The sequence below is a fragment of the Salmo trutta genome, chromosome 16 (assembly GCF_901001165.1).
Source record: "Salmo trutta chromosome 16, fSalTru1.1, whole genome shotgun sequence".
Lineage (NCBI taxonomy): Eukaryota > Metazoa > Chordata > Actinopteri > Salmoniformes > Salmonidae > Salmo > Salmo trutta.
This window is the reverse complement of record NC_042972.1, coordinates 34,171,183-34,190,062: the sequence shown is the minus strand read 5'-3', so window position 1 is coordinate 34,190,062 and position 18,880 is coordinate 34,171,183. Positions and strand designations below refer to the sequence as shown.

Below are 18,880 nucleotides of genomic sequence, written 5' to 3'. Positions count from 1 at the left end.
AGTATTCATTTAACATCCTTATAAACCACTTTTACACAATGTAAATGTACATTAGTGTATTGTACATAGGCTGGTCATCTAGGTTTGGACCTAGATTTCCAGATGAACTCAAGATACAAATGCTGGTAAATACATTTAGTTAAAAATGTTCTGTACTAGTCCTGTATTAACAGACCTATATAGACGTCTGTAACACTGGGCCTTTACTAGTCCTGTATTAACAGACCTTTACTAGTCCTGTATTAACAGGCCTATATAGACGTCTGTAATACTGGGCCTTTACTAGTCCTGTATTAACAGACCTTTACTAGTCCTGTATTAACAGACCTTTACTAGTCCTGTATTAACAGACCTTTACTAGTCCTGTATTAACAGACCTTTACTAGTCCTGTATTAACAGACCTATATAGACGTCTGTAACACTGGGCCTTTACTAGTCCTGTATTAACAGACCTTTACTAGTCCTGTATTAACAGACCTATATAGACGTCTGTAACACTGGGCCTTTACTAGTCCTGTATTAACAGACCTTTACTAGTCCTGTATTAACAGGCCTATATAGACGTCTGTAATACTGGGCCTTTACTAGTCCTGTATTAACAGACCTTTACTAGTCCTGTATTAACAGACCTTTACTAGTCCTGTATTAACAGACCTTTACTAGTCGTGTATTAACAGGCCTATATAGACGTCTGTAATACTGGGCCTTTACTAGTCCTGTATTAACAGACCTTTACTAGTCCTGTATTAACAGACCTATATAGACGTCTGTAACACTGGGCCTTTACTAGTCCTGTATTAACAGACCTTTACTAGTCCTGTATTAACAGGCCTATATAGACGTCTGTAATACTGGGCCTTTACTAGTCCTGTATTAACAGGCCTTTACTAGTCCTGTATTAACAGACCTTTACTAGTCCTGTATTAACAGACCTTTACTAGTCCTGTATTAACAGACCTTTACTAGTCCTGTATTAACAGACCTTTACTAGTCCTGTATTAACAGACCTTTACTAGTCCTGTATTAACAGACCTATATAGACGTCTGTAACACTGGGCCTTTACTAGTCCTGTATTAACAGACCTTTACTAGTCCTGTATTAACAGACCTATATAGACGTCTGTAACACTGGGCCTTTACTAGTCCTGTATTAGTGGACGGATATAGACATCTTCAGCACAGGCATATTTTTTATTCTGCATCCCCGAACTACTATGCCATGTATTGTTGACATACCTCTTGTTAGCACCTAGAAAACTACCCTTACCCTAAGTCTCTGACTTGGTGTTTCTGTGACCCAGTGATTAACACTCCTCTCTATCTGTGTCGGTGTCTCTCTGTGTATCCAGGCCCAGCTGGCTGAGATGGAGCAGTCCCACAGTGAGAGTGAGAGCTCTGTCCTCCAGCGTGACGAGGTGCTGCGTGAGACAGAGAAGCTGAGGGTCACCCAGAGGGAGGCAGAAAGGATTCTGGCTGCACGGGACAGAGCCCACCGCCACCGGGTCAAAGGCCTGGAGGAGCAGGTGTGTACAGCCACAAGGTCAGAGTTTAAAGCACAAGAAGACAAACCCTGAATGTCTGTGTGTCAGTCCCTGACCCTCTCTGTCCATCCCACAGGTGTCCACTCTGAAGGAGCAGCTACAGCAGGAGATGAGTCGTAGACAGCCCTCTCTACCCACCTCCCTCATATCTGGGGGGAACTGAGCACTGAGCAGCGCTCCCTGTGTCCCTCCATGGGTACTACAGCCCACTAACAGCTCCGGAACCAGTCACATCATCAGCTCCTCTGTCTTGACACACGTCTTGACACACGCCTCTCCTCCTACTCAGGGAGAAAGTCAGCGACACCACGGGAGGAGACTGTGGGTGATAGAAGTGTCATCCAGTACAACAGAGGAATGAGATCCTCATCTCTGCCAGTATATACAGTTGACCAGGGTTCCCTTCCACACACACAAAGGGAGAACAGTCTGAGTCACTGTTTGAGCACTAGGCAACAAATTGATCAGTCCTATGAAGAAACTACTGTGCCGCCCATCTTGATAGTATTTGGTTGAGATTGACCCAACTAGTTTGCCTGGACCAATAGATGGACACTGTTATATGTAGAGCACATGATGGGACCGTGTGTGTGTTGTGTGTGTGTGTGTGTGTGTGTGTGTGGGGTGTGTGTGCTGAACAAAAATATTAATGCAACAATTTCAAAGATTTTGCTGAGTTACAGTTCATAGAAGGAAATCAGTCAATTGTACTAAATTCATTGGTTCTTAATCTATGGATTTCACATGACTGGGCAGAGCAGGCCCACCCACTTGGGAGCCAAGCCCAGCCAATCAGAATGAGTTTTCCCCACAAAAAAGCTTTATTACAGACAGAAATATTCCTCAGCACCCCCCATCCCCCTCCTCAGACGATCCCGCAGGTGAAGAAGCTGGATGTGGTGGTCCTGGGTTGCACGTGGTCTGCAGTTGTGAGGCCAGTTGGATGTTCTGCCAAATTCACTAAAACAATGTTGGAGGCAGATTATGGTAGAGTAATGAACATTTAATTATTTGGCAACAGCTCTGGTTTTTGCAGTCAGCATGCCAATTGCACACTCCCTCAGAACTTGAGACATCTGTGGCATTGTGTTGTGTGATAAAACTCTACATTTTAGTGGCCTTTTATTGTCCCCGGCACAAGGTGCACCTGTGTAATGATCATGCTGTTAAATCAGCTTCTTGATATGCCACAACTGTCAGGTGGATGGATTATCTTGGCAAAGGAGAAATGCTCAGTAACAGGGATGTAAACAAATTTGTGCCCAATTTGAGAGAAATAAGCTTTTTATGTGTATGAAAAATTTCTGGGATCTTTTGTTTCAGCTCATGGGACCAACACTTTACATGTTGCATTTTATTTTTGTCCCAATTTGTAAGTCGCTCTGGATAAGAGCGTCTGCTAAATGACGTAAATGTAAATGTTCAGGATTCTTGTAACAAACTAGAAATAGCACATATCGAAGTGCATTATTGATAACTATTAGGATTATGTATAGGGTTGAATGCACATGCATCAATCATGTGGATTTGAAAATGAGGGAACAGTTGTGTATCTGGAAGAAATTAATGTTGATAAAGGATATTTGACTACAATGCCTGTTTGTTTGAGTCCATGGCAATCCGCTCAACAGGGCAGATTGATCCGTATAAAGTGCCAACAAACAAACTCATCACAATAAAATCACTCCAAGCTGAAGTTGTAGTAAAAAAAAACATTTAATTTCTTCTCCATTATAGTGAAAGGGTTTTACAAAGCAGTAGTACAGTAACAATTTATGAGTCGCCACTTCTTGCCACTGATATGTGAAATTATGCACTCACTGCAAGGTCACCAGCCACCGTAGCTCTAGTCACGTGGCCGACCGTGTTACACAAAAACACTCTCAGGAGAGATCAGGCGTCAGGTCAGAATCCGTCTCTTCAAGTCTGATTGTGGATGCTCGCCACCCAGGAAGTGCAGAGGCAGTGGGATGATGATTGAGTGCTGATAATGCCTCTGTTGTTGAGGTCAGTGCACAGTGGCTGCCACTCTTGCTGTTCCCTCATTACTATGACTGATTTCAACAAAGATACAGTAAACAACAAACACCACACAATGATGCAGAATATAAGATACAGTAAGGCAAAAAAACAAGATCAAGATTGTTTTATGTGCATCTCGGAGTGCTGATTTCAATTCCTTAGCACCAGTATGTTAGTGATTGTTTAGCACCAGTTATGTTATGTTATACAGTCATCAATGTATGAAATAATATATTTAGACATACACACGTTCTACTGATCCCACTTTGCATTATGTATAATTCTGAAAGAGAGATGAAAAAAGGATGACTGGGAAAGTCACTAGAGAAGTAGAGAAAATAAACAAATAGGAGTTTTTTTGGAACCAAAGATTATGTGGAATACAGTCGAAGATTAAACAGGAAAAGAGATGGGACAGAGGAAGAGAAGGGTGTAGGCAGTGGGATGTGGACCCTAGAGACGTGGCAGTATTTGGGCTGGGGTTCTCTGATGTGTCCATGTTCTCAACAACCTCCACAGCTCTTCCCACAGCTGCTCCCAAGTGACCCACACTGGCCACTCACTGCAGCTACACCACAACGAGAGAACTGGTCACGGCACATGTCAGCTACAAGGAGAAAGAGAGAGAAGGGTTACAAGTTTGCTCCTGTACTGTCTGTGTCCACGTCTGAGTGTGTCCGTCTGCGTATAGGTGTGTGTGTGTGTTTCTTTATTAGGGACAGTGGGTTGTGCACCATAAACAAGAAAATGAGGCACAAGTGTAGGCTGACCTCACCTCTTAGCAGCTCTTCATGCGCACACACGGTCCTGACACACACCTCCTTGTTGATCACATACACCCTTCGCAAGCTGAGGAGAGAGGAACGGGGGTTACGGTGTGATATTGAACACTATATAAATCCACTGTCAATACCCTCATGGTAAAAACTAAGGTGCAGTAGCATACCTGTAGAAACAGAGGCTATTCAGACACTGTTTGCATGGCTTGTGAATAGAGTAGAGTCTGGTGCAGGGGTACTGCTCCTCTCGGCAATCTACACAACACAAAACAAGTGAGCCATGCAAGAAAATACATACAACCCTATAGATATCGCAATAATACTTCACCACAAAGCCAATCATTCATCAACCACTTTACACACGGGCCCTCCCTTCCTCTCTCTCTTTCCCTATGTTTCTTACCTAGGGGGCCAGGTTCTGTAGGCTCTGTCTCTGGCTCTGGAAAACAAAATAGAAACTCAACTCCCATTGAAATGGAATACTTCTGTTAATGTGACAAAAGAACATGACAGTGGGGGTAGATGTTGAACTGTAGATAATACATGTTGAAGAGTAGATCATTGTTGAACAGTAGATAATGAGAGGTGGGCGTATGTACCAGATGGACCAGGACGTTCTGGCTCAGGGAATGGTCGAGGACCATGTAACAGGACCTGCTGCTGGACATCCGTGTCAGGATTCTCTGACAGGGAGAGAAAGAGAGTTTTCAGTACATCATCAAAAGGCAGAGAAGCTTTCTACATCAGTTTATCAAAACTACGTTTTTATCAAAACTGATGATACTACCAGAGTAATATAGGTAACAAGCTCACACAAGTATCTTACCAGGAAGATAATCAGGGCCATAGTCCTCTGTGAAGCAAAATGAACAACGGTACAGTATGAGATATGCTTTCAGACAGACAGACAGACAGACAGACAGACAGACAGACAGACAGACAGACAGACAGACAGACAGACAGACAGACAGACAGACAGACAGACAGACAGACAGACAGACAGACAGACAGACAGACAGACAGACAGACAGACAGACAGACAGACAGACAGACAGACAGACAGACAGACACACACACACACACACACACACACACACACACACACACACACACACACACACACACACACACACACACACACACACACACACACACACACACACACACACACACACACACACACACACACACACACACACACACACATACATACATACATACATACATACATACATACATACATACATACATACATACATACATATATACATACATACATATATACATACATGACCAGATGACTAACAGAGATCTACTCAAGCACAGTGGGGATTTCACATAAAACGCTGCAAGTGTTGTGAGCGTATAACATCGACCACCTGCTTTAAAAATTGAGAGGAAATGTATTGGAGATTGTCTTTATGCATTACTTCATATTCAAGATGTTAGCAAATGATGAAATAGTAAGTGGTATTTACAAAAGACTAGTGACATTATTTACACTACATGACCTTCTTGTCGAACATCTCATTCCAAAATCATGGGCATTAATATAGAGTTGGTCCCCCTTTGATGCTATAACAGCCTCCACTCTTCTGGGAAGGCTTTCCACTAGATGTTGGAACATTGCTGCAGGGACTTGCCTCCATTCAGCTACAAGAGCATTAGTGAGGTCGGGCACTGATGCTGGCTCGCAGTCGGCGTTCCAATTCACCCCAAAGGCGTTCGATGGGGTTGAGGTCAGAGCTCTGTGCAGGCCAGCGATCTCGACAAACCATTTCTGTATGGACCTCGCTTTGTGCACGGGGGCATTGACATGCTGAAACATGAAAAAGAGCCTTCCCCAAACTGTTGCCACAAAGTTGGAAGCACAGAATCGTTTACAATGTCAATGTATGCTGTAGCGTTAAGATTTCCCTTCAATGGAACTAAGGGGCCAAGCCTGAACCATTATTCCTTCTCCACCAAACTTTACAGTTGGCACTATGCATTGGGGCAGGTAGCGTTCTACTGGCATCCACCAAACATAGATTTGTCCGTCGGACTGCCAGATGGTGAAGCGTGATTCATCACTCCAGAGAACGCGTTTCCACTGCTCCAGAGTCCAATGGCGGCGAGCTTTACACCACTCCAGCCGACGCTTAGCATTGCACATAGTGATCTTAGGCTTGTGTGCGGCTGCTTGGCCATGAAAACCCATTTCATGAAGCTCCTGATGAACTGTTATTGTGCTGGCGTTGCTTCCAGAGGCAGTTTGGAACTCGGTAGTGTGTTGCAACCAAGGACAGACAATTTTCATGAGCTACACACTTCATCAGTCGTCGGCCCCGTTCTGTGAGCTTGTGTGGCCTACCACTTTGCGACTGAGCTGTTGTTGCTCCTAGAAGTTTCCACTACACAAAAACAGCACCTACAGCTCACCAGGGCAGCTCAAGCAGGGCAGAAATTGTACAAACTGACTTGTTGGAAAGGTGGCATCCAATGACGGTGCAACTTTGAAAGTCACTGAGCTCTTCAGTAAGGTCATTCTACTGCCACTGTTTGCTATGGAGATTGCATGGCTGTATGCTCAAATCTATACACCTGTTGTTGTCGCTGAACACACTAATTTGAATGGGTTTCCAAATACTTTTGTATATATAGTGTATTTATTTGTATTTTACTTATTTTATACTCATTTTACCAGGTAAGTTGACTGAGAACACATTGTCATTTACAGCAACAACCTGGGTAATTGTTACAGATGAGAGGAGGGGGAGGAATGAGCCAATTGGAAATGTATAAGGGTTTCTCTCTCCTCCTCACTGTCAGTCTACCTCCACACAGAACCCACGGCCCAGCGTCGTCCGGATTGGGCCGGGGTAGGCCGTCATTGTAAATAAGAATTTGTTCTTAACTGACTTGCCTAGTTAAATAAAGGTTACATTTAAAAATGTAATTTAAAATAGAGAGCAACCATGAGAGTCTTCCTACTGCTCTCCATGCCACACACAGGACATGAAATGTTTCCATCTACCTGGTCAAATTGAACATTTGACATGGTATACCCTCAGGGCAGGTAGACAAAAGACGTGAAAAATGACCAAATGTGGTGAGACAGTACTGAGTCACGGTATGTTTGTACACATGGACAGATAGTGTAATAATGACATGGATGAACTCACCCAGGAAAGGAAAGGGTTCTTGGTAGAGTGGGGGCTGGGCTAGCAGAAGGACTGTTGAGGCAAAGTTAGCTAAATGTTTAGGCAAAGGTGCTGGACAAGTGTTTTGTGGTGGTGCTAAGCACAATGTGAAAAACAGTATTGTATAGAATGAGTATTAGGTTGGTCTATTGTTATGCGTACACTACAGTAGAGTTGTGTATGTTGTGTATATTATGTAGTGTTCAGTGTGCTAGACTCACCTGGCATGGAGAGCAGTAGGAGGACTCTCATGGTCGCTTTCTGTGTTGGAGGTAGACTGACACTGAGGAGGAGGGAGAAGACCTTAAACATTGTCAAATGAGTTACTGATTCCAAGTGATATAGAGAGATCTGTCACATAGTGTTTACGTGTCATATATGTATTTCTATGTCGCTTTTCAGAATCTTTACCCATGGGCCTCTTGTCTTTTCCCTTCCATCTCTCCTGTCTTGCATTCTAGCCTCACCTCTTCCCTTTCCCTGGACTCACCGCTCCTCCGCCTCCTCCACTCTCTCCTTCATTCTGCCCTCCCCTGGCCCCAAAAAGTCAGGGGGGAAAAGGAAAACTTGGACAGAAAGAATGTGGCACGTCTGTCTTTCTTAACAATCCCTCTGTTTTTCTTCTTTTCTCTGTTCCACTGCGAAATGCTCTAAAGCAGACAGACCAGTGGCTAAATTCCAGGAAAATAACCACTGAGCCCCTCCACTCCACCCTCCCCCATCTTCTATATCCCTCTCTCCACGTCTCTCATTTTCCCTCTGTCACCCTCTGTCATTTCCCTTAACCACTCCACCCTCCCCCATCTTCTATATCCCTCTCTCCACATCTCTCATTTTCCCTCTGTCACCCTCTGTCATCTCCCTTAACCACTCCACCCTCCCCCATCTTCTATATCCCTCTCTCCACGTCTCTCATTTTCCCTCTGTCACCCTCTGTCATTTCCCTTAACCACTCCACCCTCCCCCATCTTCTATATCCCTCTCTCCACGTCTCTCATTTTCCCTCTGTCACCCTCTGTCATTTCCCTTAACCACTCCCCCTTACCTCTCTCTCTCTCTCTCTCTCTCAAGCAGAGCACTTTTCTTGTAGAATGAGCACTGCTTCTGCTTAACTGTACTGCACACAATCAGACAGTCCAGCTTATGTGGGTTTTGTGCACTTATCATGTGATCATCAGTGTGTGTATGTGTGAGTGTCATCACATATGTTTCATATTATGAGGTGTGTGGCCTACATGTGCATATGATTGGATGTAATGTGTGAGTGTACATGTATGTATGAAGGTATATGTCACCAAAGTGTGTGTGTGTGTGTTCAGACATTCCTCTTGTGCATCACAGTGGCTATTGGAAACCATATGTTTTCACAGCACACATCTGGGAGCTATTACACCCCCCTCCTCAACCCCATTTCATTTCTCCCCCCTCCCCAGCCCTCCCTGACTCCCTCCCCCAAAGCATAAGGACTTGGGAACAATGCCAACATGAAAGGGGAGAGCCCTGTCTCTCCTTATCCTTCCTCTCATTCCTACTAAACACAGTTTGTTTGTTTTCAAGCGCTATGTAAAAAAGAAAGTGCATATAATTTCCCTCCATCTCTCCTCCTAGCTCTAATCCCCTCTCCCTCTTCTTCTAATACTCTTTAATAGCCCTCATTCATTTTCTCCTTTTCCTCTGTTTTATTTATGTTGGCCAGCCCCTCTCCATTGTATTGTCATGGCCCCCAGCAATAACCCCACCCCCTGGAGTGCAGATAGCCCCATCCAGTATAAACAGACGACCAATAAACAACCTCAAGTTAGTTTAGAACAATCTTCAAGTAAAGTACCATTCTGAATAAATTAAATTATTAAAATACTTGTCAAATAACTACATTCCATTAGACTCAACCATGTCGTGAATTGCAAGGAAAATACCAGTTTATAGAGTTCACAGGTCACCACTGTTTGAATTGACCCTACTATTATTGAACTTGGAGAGTTTGCGTGATTTGATAAAAGTTGTAGAGGTTGGCTATAACTTCCAGTACTGATGATGGATACATACTGTACATGCATATTTCAAATAACTTTAACCATGACAAATTGTTAAAAACTCCACAACTCTATAGCCTACCTACTACTCCCTTTGAAGTCAAAGTAGTACAACTCCCTTTGAAGTCCTTTGAAGTCAAATATTAAAATAAATCAAAATAAGCACACATGATTACAAATACATTTATGCTATGTTTTTGCAATTATTTAATATTTGTACATATTCGTTTTAACTTGCATCAATTTGTAGCTCTTACCTCTCGTTAATTCTCTTTTCTCCGGCGATCCGCAAGTCTCATGCGTCCGTCTTCAGCGCTGTCTGACCGAGCGCCACATTGTAACGCCCCGCCTTCAAGCCCCCCTCCCCGCCTATGTCTGTCCCATCGCCCACTCCCGCCAATCACAGTCAGGAGACCATGGCACTGACTGACTGCACAAAAACCCCCTAACCCTTCAGGATGGATAAATTGGTTTGAAAGCAGTAGACATGATTGATTCTAGTGGCCCATTTTCTTCTCCCTTTTCACTACGAGGGTACATATCTCTACTCTAGGATTAGTCTGTGAAAGGCTGACACCTACAGGACATGGATTGCAATTCCATACACGTATATGACAGTACACTAGCCTAGTGGGTCAATTTCTGCAACAAAAGTGATGAAGCACGAGTGCTCCACTGTTTTGGTTCTCTGGTTAACACGCTGTATACAGCGTAAATCGAACTGGTGCAAATGTGCAGATACTGTGTGACAGCAAAGTGTTGCATCTCGCTCATCTCAATATCTCTGGTGCTGCCCCTGGCAACATCATTTTGCGGAGTCCACCTTTAAAAAGCTAAACACAAACTGCAGGACTGACAACCAGAACAAAGCAAGGCTTTATTGTTGTGTTGAGCTGATCCTAAAACCCATCAACATTTTAATGCTGTACATGATTCTTCTTCAGCACTCCACAATGAATGTGATGTTAAAAATGACTTTTAACAAAATAGTATAGGACAGACAGCACGTTTGATCACAAGCAGGCATAATAACCAGGGATACAACGGCAGGCATTAAAGCATTATATTTATTACACATTAAAACAAAGACTCCCGTTATATATACACACAGTTGAAGTCGGAAGTTTACATATACTTAGGTTGGAGTCAATTAAACTCGTTTTTCAACCACCACAAATTTCTTGTTAATAAACTAGTTTTGGCAAGTCGGTTATGACATCTTTGTGCATGACAAGTAATTTTTCCAACAATTGTTTACAGACAGATTATTTCACTTAAACCAAAATTCCAGTGGGTCAGAAGTTTACATACACTAAGTTGACTGTGCCTTTAAACAGCTTGGAAAGTTCCAGAAAATTATGTCATGGCTTTAGAAGCTTCTGATAGGCTAATTGACATCATTTGAGTCAATTGGAGATGTACCTGTGGATGTATTTCAAGGCCTACCTTCACACTCAGCGCCTCTTTGCTTTACATCATGGGAAAATCTAAAGAAATCAGCCAAGACCTGGTGGTCCCGTGTGGCTCAGTTGGTAGAGCATGGTGTTTGCAACGCCAGGGTTGTGGGTTCGATTCCCACGAGGGACCAGTACGGAGAAGAAAAAAAAAAAGGAAAAAAAATGTATGAAATGTATGCATTCACTACTTAAGTTGCTCTGGATAAGAGTGCCTGCTAAATGACTCAAATGTAAAAAAAATGGTAGACCTCCACAAGTCTGGTTCATCCTTGGGAGCAATTTCCAAATGCCTGAAGTCACATTCATCTGTACAAACAATAGTACGCAAGTATAAACACCACACTGCTCAGGAAGGAGATGTGTTCTGTCTCCTAGAGATGAACGTACTTTGGTTCGAAAAGTGCAAATCAATCCCAAAACAACAGCAAAGGACCTTGTCAAGATGCTGGAGGAAACAGGTACAAAAGTATCTATATCCACAGTAAAACAAGTCCTATATTGACATAACCTCAAAGGCCACACAGCAAGGAAAAAGCCACTGCTCCAAAACCACAAAGACAGACTATGGTTTGCAACTGCACATGGGGACAAAGATTGTACTTTTTGGACAAATGTCCCCTGGTCTGATGAAACAAAAACAGAACTGTTTGGCCATAATGACCATTGTTATGTTTGGAGGAAAAAGGGGAAGGCTTGCAAGCCGGAGAACACCATCCCAACCGTGAAGCACGGGGGTGGCAGCATCATGTTGTGGGGGTGCTTTGCTGCAGGAGGGACTGGCGCACCTCACAAAATAGATGGCATCATGAGGTAGGAAAATTATGTGGATATATTGAAGCAAAATCTCAAGACATCAGTCAAGAAGTTAAAACTTGGTCGCAAATGGGTCTTCCAAATGGACAATGACCCCAAGCATACTTCCAAAGTTGTGGTAAAATGCCTTAAGAACAAAGTCAATGTATTGGAGTGGCCATCACAAAGCCCTGACCTCAATCCAATAGAAAATTTGTGGGCAGAACTGAAAAAGTGTGTGCGAGCAAGGAGGCCTACAAACCTGACTCAGTTACACCAGCTCTGTCATGGAGGAATGGCCAAAATTCACCCAACTTATTGTGGGAAGCTTGATGAAGGCTACCCGAAATGTTTGACACAAGTTAAACAATTTAAAGCAATGCTACCAAATACTAATCGAGTGTGTAAACTTCTGACCCACTGGGAATGTGATGAAAGAAATAAAAGCTGAAATAAATCATTCTCTACTATTATTCTGACATTTCACATTCTTAAAATAAAGTTGTGATCCGAACTGACCTAAGACAGGGAATTTTTACTAGGATTAAATGTCAGGAATTGTGAAAAACTGAGTTTAAATGTATTTGGCTAAGGTGTACGTTAACTATATAGAGTTGAAGTAGGAAGTTATGATGGACGAGCAGATCATATACATATTTCTTGTCTGTGAATCCATCACCCTCAACTCAAACCCACCCACACCAGACCAAACAATGGGAATGAACCAAGGAAAGCACCATCATTCTAGTGAAGTATGCAGGCCATGTCTCACATCTCTCCCTCCCTCCCTCCCAACCGTTGCCTTGGAGTCCAATGTCGTGCTGGAGTGTGGAGTTGGTGAAGTTCAAAAGTGTGCAGGCCCAGCAGATCTCACTTGTAGGGCATCTTAATTGTAGATTAATTTAAAGGGGGGGGGGGGGTCATCAAGGGTCATGACCCCAGAGTTCAAGCAACAGCTGATTTCTTCTCCTTGTAAGTGGCCATCATCTTCTTAATCTCTGCAATCGCCTTCCCTGGGTTCAGGCCCTGTAAGAGTAGGAGAGAGGTGATGAGTTTGACAACAATGAGAAAGTAGAAGTGAGTGCTAGTGAGCAGTGAAGTTTACCCTTAGAAGGGAGGAGTAATGTTTATTAGTCCGAGGTTACCTTGGGGCAGGTCTTAGTGCAGTTCATGATGGTGTGACAGCGGTAGAGAGAGAAAGGATCCTGCAGCTTGGAGAGACGCTCCTCTGTGAACTCATCTCTCGAGTCGATCATCCAACGGTAGGCCTGGAGAAGGACAGACATGTGAGCTCACAAACAGTCCAAGGTGCATACGCAACTCTGAATCAAACTAGTCAGACTAGTCTAAACTCATACACAAAAGCACAGGCCTGCATTAGGACAGCAGGTCCCAGGTACTTGTCTCCATTCCACCAGTAGCTGGGGCAGCTGGTGCTGCAGCACGCACACAGGATACATTCATACAGCCCGTCCTGGCAGGGAGAGACAGGACAGTAAGAAAGAGGGCACAGAAGACATTTTGACAAAATGGACACAGTTGCAGCACACTGTTCAACCATCTAAATTCTGCTCATTGTCAATGAACCAGAAGTAATTTGGGTGTACCAGTTTTTGTCTGTCCTCCACAGTCTGATGGTACTGTTCCTTTCCCTCATTTGTCTCATCCTTCTTCTTCAGGTAGGGCTCAATTGACTTGTACTGAGCATAGAAATGACTCATGTCCTGCAACCAAAACAACGCCATCACAAACTCACTCCAATTTTAATGTGGGATTGACAATTAAAATAATACAGCCAGTTTGTGACAAGCTTGTATGAAATGATGATACTCACAGGGACCAGATCTTTAACCACATACATGTGTGGCAGAGGGTAGATCTTGGTAGCCTTTCTGGTGTTGGTGTCAATCTTGTTCAGACAGGCCAGTGTGTTGCCTCCATTGATGTTCATTGCACAGGATCCACAGATACCTGCACCATAGCAAACACATACAAACAACACATACAAACACTGCCTTACTCACATTATATGAAGTTGCAAAAGGAACGGATCCGTGTTATTATTCCTTGACTGGGGCATATCCATTGGAGGATAGTCAGTCACAAGAATACACCTAGCTGATCTGGTATCACCCCTGGACAACCTGTTCTAAGATAATTCCATCCTGGACACTTTCCAACCTTGACGCCATCTAAATCCCTAACGTAACAAGAACACAGTAAACCAACATTTAAGAACACTAATCCCAGCTCTTCTCTCACTCCCCAAAGAACATTAGTGATTCACCACTAGAATCATTTCAACCATTTCCTCTATTCATCACTATCCCCAAAATAACCCTACTTCCCTCCACACACACTGACCCTCTCTGCAGGAGCGACGGAAGGTCAGAGTGCCGTCCATCTCATTCTTTATCTTGATGAGGGCGTCCAATACCATGGGGCCACAGCTGTGGAAAGGAGGGAAGCAGACAGTCCACTTATTGTTAAGAACCACATCTGTCCACTGAAGATGTATGAGAACAGGATTGACACCTATATACTGAACAAAAATAGGCCCACCCACTTGGGAGCAAGGCCCAGCCAATCAGAATTGGTTTTTCCCCACAAAAGGCCTTTATTACAGACAGAAATACAGCTAAGCACCCCTTCAGACAATCCCACAGGTGAAGAAGCCGGAAGTGGAGGCCGTGGTTACACGTGGTCTGCGGTTGTGAGGCCGGTTGGACGTACTGCCATATTCTCTAAAACGACGTAAGAGGCGGCTTATGGTAGAGAAATTAACATTCAATTATCTGGCAACAGCTCTGGTGGAAATCCCTCCAGTCAGCATGCCAATTGCACACTCACTCAAAACTTGAGATATCTGTGGTATTGTGTTGTGTGACAAAACTGCCATTTTAGAGTGGCCTTTTATTGTCCCCAACACAAGGTGCACCTGTGTAATGATCATGCTGTTTAAATCAGCTTCTTGATATGCCACACCTGATTATCTTGGAAAATGCTCACTCTCAGGGATGTAAACAAATTAGTGCAAAAACATTTTTGAGAAATAAGCTTTTTGTGCGTATGGACAATTTATTGGATCTTTTATTTCAGCTTATGAAACATGGGACAGCGACTTTACATGTTGCGTTTATATTTTTTCTTCAGTATAGTACACAAATTCATACTATGATAGTACTCCAGGGTATTTTTGTCATAATGCCTCATTGCCAGAACTGAGCCAACAGGATTGGACAGATGGAGAAAGAACAGGAAGAGGACTGGGAACCTGTCCAGAGTATCAGGGTTATCCTCCTTAATTCCATATGAAGGGTGCTGATGATTCCCTCTCGAACAAATCCAATTTTATTTGTCACATGCACCGAATACAACAGGTGTATACTTTACCTTGAAATGCTTACATACAAGCCCTTTCCCAACAACGCTGAGTAAAAAAAAGGAATAAAAGGAAATGGCACAGTAAAATAACAATAACGAGTCTATATACAAACAGTACTCCATCACCACCAAACACAAGGGGAGGTCTGTACTAAAAAGATCTGAAACTGTGATAAATTACAAAGTGCCTGTTCCAATAATCTAATGGAAGTGTTCAACTGATAAGGCGGGCTGTACTCACGTGTTGAGATCAATCTCAAAGGTCTGCATGCGGGGCTTGTCCCCCACCGTGTCTGGGTCCCAGCGGTACACCTGGAACTTCTTGACTCTGGGCTGGGGTGCTGTGGCCGCCGCTGTCTGGGCGTACCGAACCGCCTGAAGTAACAGAGGAGGAGAGAGAATGAGGACTGCTTAGCCTGTCTGTCACGAACCACATTACAAGCTGTGGGATAGAACAAGTTCTTCATGAATGATGACTCAATGCTCCTGGTAGAAGAATGTGTATTGGCAGCGTTGAGTGTATACACAACATTAAGAACACCTGCTTGACCAGGTGAAAGCTATGATCCGTTATTGATGTCACTTGTTAAATCCACTTCAGAATCACTGTAGATGAAGGGGAGGAAACAGGTTCCAGAAGGATTTTTAAGCCTTGAGACATGTTTTGTGTATATGTGCCATTCAGAGGACGAATGGGCAAGACAAAAAAGGTAAGTGCCACTGAACAGGGTATGGTAATAGGTGCCAGGCGCACCAGTTTGTGTCAAGAACTGCAACGCTGCTGGGGTTTTAATGCTCAACAAATCCTTCTTTAACCTCTCTTCTCCCCTTCATCGACACTGATTAAAGTGGCTCTAACAAATGATCCCTTATTGATGTCAAAACTTTCACCTGGTCTGTCTGTCATGGAAAGAGCAGGTGTTCTTAATGTTATATATATATATATATATATATATACATATATATATACACACACACACACACATACACTTATATATGTGATCATATATAAATGTAAACAGGGTTTGAAATTATTATGTTTAGTTAAATATCTGCTTGGGCTTTTTGCAGTCTACAAACTATTTGTAATTATGTTCCGGCCCCCTGAATATACGCTAAAGAAAATATCTTCAGCCCATGGCTAAATCTAGTTGATGATCCCTGGTATATATATATATATAAGGTATACTGGGGTATTTTGAAATACCCATGGTTTGTTTCTCAATATATATATATATATAAGCAACAGATGAATCAAGATCAAACAACATTCTAACACATTACAATGAAACTGTCCAGTGTGTGTGACAATAAGTATTTTTATTTTGTACTCTTTTGTTTACTAGCTAGGTAATGTAATCTAACTACTAAGTAATGTTCCCAGATATAGTGATGAAAGGTAGCTAGTTAAATACTCAAGTGACAGCACTGACAACTAACATTAGTACCTAGGAAGGACAGGTGTAGCTTTTAGTGTTCCTGAGTTTACGGTGGCAGTGACAAAAAGAGCAATGGATAATTTACATGTTTACACAATGGAGTTGCTGGCCATACTTTTGGCTGCAGAGTGGGTGGAGGATTTGAGGACAGACAGGAATATTCATCTTCTCTGAATCCAGTGCAGCACTGATGAGCTTAAATTAATTTGTGTCTCAGAGCAGACTGTATCATATGAGGTTTTGTCATGCTTGACTAGTGTGAGAAAGATGGGGTTATTTGTGATGTTCCTCTGGGTCCCAGCTCATGTGGGAGCAGAGGGGAATCAGGAGGTGGATGTTAACACCAAGCAGGCTCTTAAACATCCTAATGTTGAGATGGAATTGTCAATCAGTAAAGCAGAAACCAAGGAGTTGATAAAAAAAGTGGCTAAAGACAAATGGAAAGATTTGTGGAACAGGGAGGGAAAGGGAAGACACCTGCATAAGATGCAGGGAGGTCCTCAGGCCGAGAGAGGAAGGGAGGAAAGTGTACTCACAAGGCTGAGAATGGGACACACAGGCTCAAAAGTACATTGAAATTGGTAGGAAAACATCTGACTGGGAAGTGTGATCATTGTCAGGAAGAGATGGAGACAGTGGAACACATATTTCAGTGGCAGCAATATGGGAGAGAAAGAGATTGTTATTCGATTTAAGGAGTAATGGGGTTGAAGAGCCAATATTAAATTAACTGCTGGGGTTCATCTTCAGGGATGTAGTATTTAGTTATGCATTTCATTTCCTTTGACTTAAAGAATAACGGGTAGGATTCAGACCTTCCCTCAGTTCCGTCTCTGATTCACACTCCAGTCCAGTTGGAGGCGGTAATGCACCTTAAAGTTGGTTGCCAACCGCCATATAAAATCCACAGAAGAAGCCAAAAACTCAATTTAAATGTGAATCGATTCTCATTTGCTGTAATATTACGATTCTAGAAACATAAATCCCTCTACTTTAATATCACAAATAAGTTTACAAATTGAAAATATACAAGTACTGTACACTAACAGTTGCAACCATAGTATTTTTCAGTGACAACACGATTGTGGCGTACCTTCCATTTACACACAAGTGTTTGGAGACACAAATAGCTAATTAGCACAGGTAGTCCGACTTCCGTCTGTTTTCCGTAAACAAGCGCTGTAACATGGAAATATGGCCACGTGGGAACCCTAACCCTATAAAAAGGTGTGCAGTAATTGAACCTTTTTATTATTTCTCACCGATATGAAAGATACATTCCTTATAACTCCAAAACCATACGGAAAGCGATGGGTGTTCATGTTTAGAGTAAGCGTCGGGACTCTTAACAAAACATCCAAGATCAGAAGATATTATCGTCAAAAAGAGACACAGATGTTCCAGATATTTTACCGGATGTATAAATGTAAAGCATCCGGTTGGCGTTCCCACTCACTACCAATATGGTGATGAGAGGAAACGCAGTGGGATCAAATGGAGTGAGTTGGATTTTGGCCAACATTCTGATCTCCACACACTTTTCTGCTTCCAAAACTATCTTCTGTAACAAACAGTGGTTTGCATTGTGTAAACTTTAACCTTTGCCAAAGTTTCACAAAATTGCGTTGTTTAGGAGTGCAAGGGCGAAATGGGTTATTACACACGGGCACTTCATTCACTAAATGAAATATACAAATAAAATATTTCAACGCGCCAATAGGATTTCACTAGTTCGTGCTTGGCTCGGCACATCCCCTTGATTGTTCTGCCCACTATGATTAATTTGCTCCCATTGGAAACGACAGGCTCTGGTCGATCTTGGGTTAGTTATACAAATCTTTGCTAAAGCAATTGGTGTCTATTGGCTAGCTGACAAGCGCACGTCGTTCGAAACGATCAACAAACCGCATTAATTTATTAGGCAATTGTTCAAATGGACACAGTCTTAACACAGCCTTACCACCATTCCACTGCAAGAACGGAATGCCACGGTGCTACAACGACCCAAAGACGATAGACAAACGACCGACATCTTGCGCAATCTGTGTTTCTCTGACCTCTCTCTGGTATCTGCTATCCCCGAATGCACCGCGGTATTTCCTTTAATAAAAACTGATCTGTGATCAGTGTTAAACGTCTTTGGTTTTACCAAACTATGCAGATTTGCTAAAATTATATTTTATTGAATATTGTCACTGTATGATTGATTCGCAGATTAGATCATTTGCGCAACGCTGGGTACAAAGAGGC

At 42.8% G+C, this 18,880-nt stretch overlaps 3 protein-coding genes across 9 annotated transcripts in view; 1 reads left to right on the top strand and 2 right to left on the bottom strand.

The window, feature by feature from the left end:
* LOC115150637 (rootletin) overlaps positions 1 to 2,234 on the top strand; it is a 36,341-nt gene extending 34,107 nt beyond the window's left edge. For all 5 annotated transcript variants that reach the window (XM_029694125.1, XM_029694124.1, XM_029694122.1 and 2 more), the window contains 2 exons: positions 1,351 to 1,524; positions 1,619 to 2,234. In XM_029694125.1, the coding sequence (XP_029549985.1) occupies positions 1,351 to 1,524; positions 1,619 to 1,705 (261 nt within the window). In that variant the 3' untranslated portion in view covers positions 1,706 to 2,234. The remainder of the gene's footprint in view (positions 1 to 1,350; positions 1,525 to 1,618) is intronic.
* Positions 2,235 to 3,239: 1,005 nt separating this feature from the next.
* Positions 3,240 to 9,921, bottom strand: LOC115150636 (microfibrillar-associated protein 2). Of its 3 annotated transcripts, none has more exons than XM_029694119.1 (9): positions 9,816 to 9,921; positions 7,747 to 7,808; positions 7,508 to 7,558; positions 5,170 to 5,196; positions 4,943 to 5,026; positions 4,747 to 4,782; positions 4,511 to 4,598; positions 4,340 to 4,413; positions 3,240 to 4,171 (listed from the first exon to the last, which is right to left on the bottom strand). In XM_029694119.1, the coding sequence occupies exons 2-9, from the start codon at positions 7,775 to 7,777 to the stop codon at positions 4,068 to 4,070; spliced, it is 495 nt and encodes a 164-aa protein (XP_029549979.1). In that variant the 5' UTR covers positions 7,778 to 7,808; positions 9,816 to 9,921; the 3' UTR covers positions 3,240 to 4,067. The 3 variants fall into 3 exon arrangements, with proteins under 3 accessions (XP_029549979.1, XP_029549980.1, XP_029549978.1); XM_029694120.1 differs by having other exon boundaries at positions 7,747 to 7,828; positions 9,816 to 9,906; XM_029694118.1 differs by lacking the exon at positions 9,816 to 9,921 and adding an exon at positions 7,937 to 8,042.
* A 2,542-nt stretch (positions 9,922 to 12,463) lies between these two features.
* On the bottom strand, positions 12,464 to 18,707 carry LOC115150634 (succinate dehydrogenase [ubiquinone] iron-sulfur subunit, mitochondrial). The gene is made up of 8 exons (XM_029694112.1): positions 18,591 to 18,707; positions 15,433 to 15,566; positions 14,172 to 14,257; positions 13,642 to 13,778; positions 13,415 to 13,531; positions 13,180 to 13,281; positions 12,953 to 13,075; positions 12,464 to 12,833 (listed from the first exon to the last, which is right to left on the bottom strand). The coding sequence occupies exons 1-8, from the start codon at positions 18,660 to 18,662 to the stop codon at positions 12,753 to 12,755; spliced, it is 852 nt and encodes a 283-aa protein (XP_029549972.1). The 5' UTR covers positions 18,663 to 18,707; the 3' UTR covers positions 12,464 to 12,752.
* Positions 18,708 to 18,880: the final 173 nt, after the last annotated feature.

What these genes read in the sequence shown, in the direction of transcription:
- LOC115150636 (XM_029694118.1), bottom strand. Translation starts at nt 7,965, where the DNA reads ATGGAAGGGAAAAGACAAGAGGCCCATGG. An exon ending in AAAAGACAAGAGGCCCATGG is followed by an intron (nt 7,809 to 7,936) that starts GTAAAGATTCTG and finishes CCTCCTCCTCAG; the next exon opens with TGTCAGTCTACCTCCAACAC. An exon ending in AGAACCCTTTCCTTTCCTGG is followed by an intron (nt 5,197 to 7,507) that starts GTGAGTTCATCC and finishes TTTGCTTCACAG; the next exon opens with AGGACTATGGCCCTGATTAT.
- LOC115150634 (XM_029694112.1), bottom strand. Translation starts at nt 18,662, where the DNA reads ATGTCGGTCGTTTGTCTATCGTCTTTGGGTCGTTGTAGCACCGTGGCA. An exon ending in GTTCTTGCAGTGGAATGGTG is followed by an intron (nt 15,567 to 18,590) that starts GTAAGGCTGTGT and finishes CTGTTACTTCAG; the next exon opens with GCGGTTCGGTACGCCCAGAC. An exon ending in TTTGAGATTGATCTCAACAC is followed by an intron (nt 14,258 to 15,432) that starts GTGAGTACAGCC and finishes TCCTTTCCACAG; the next exon opens with CTGTGGCCCCATGGTATTGG.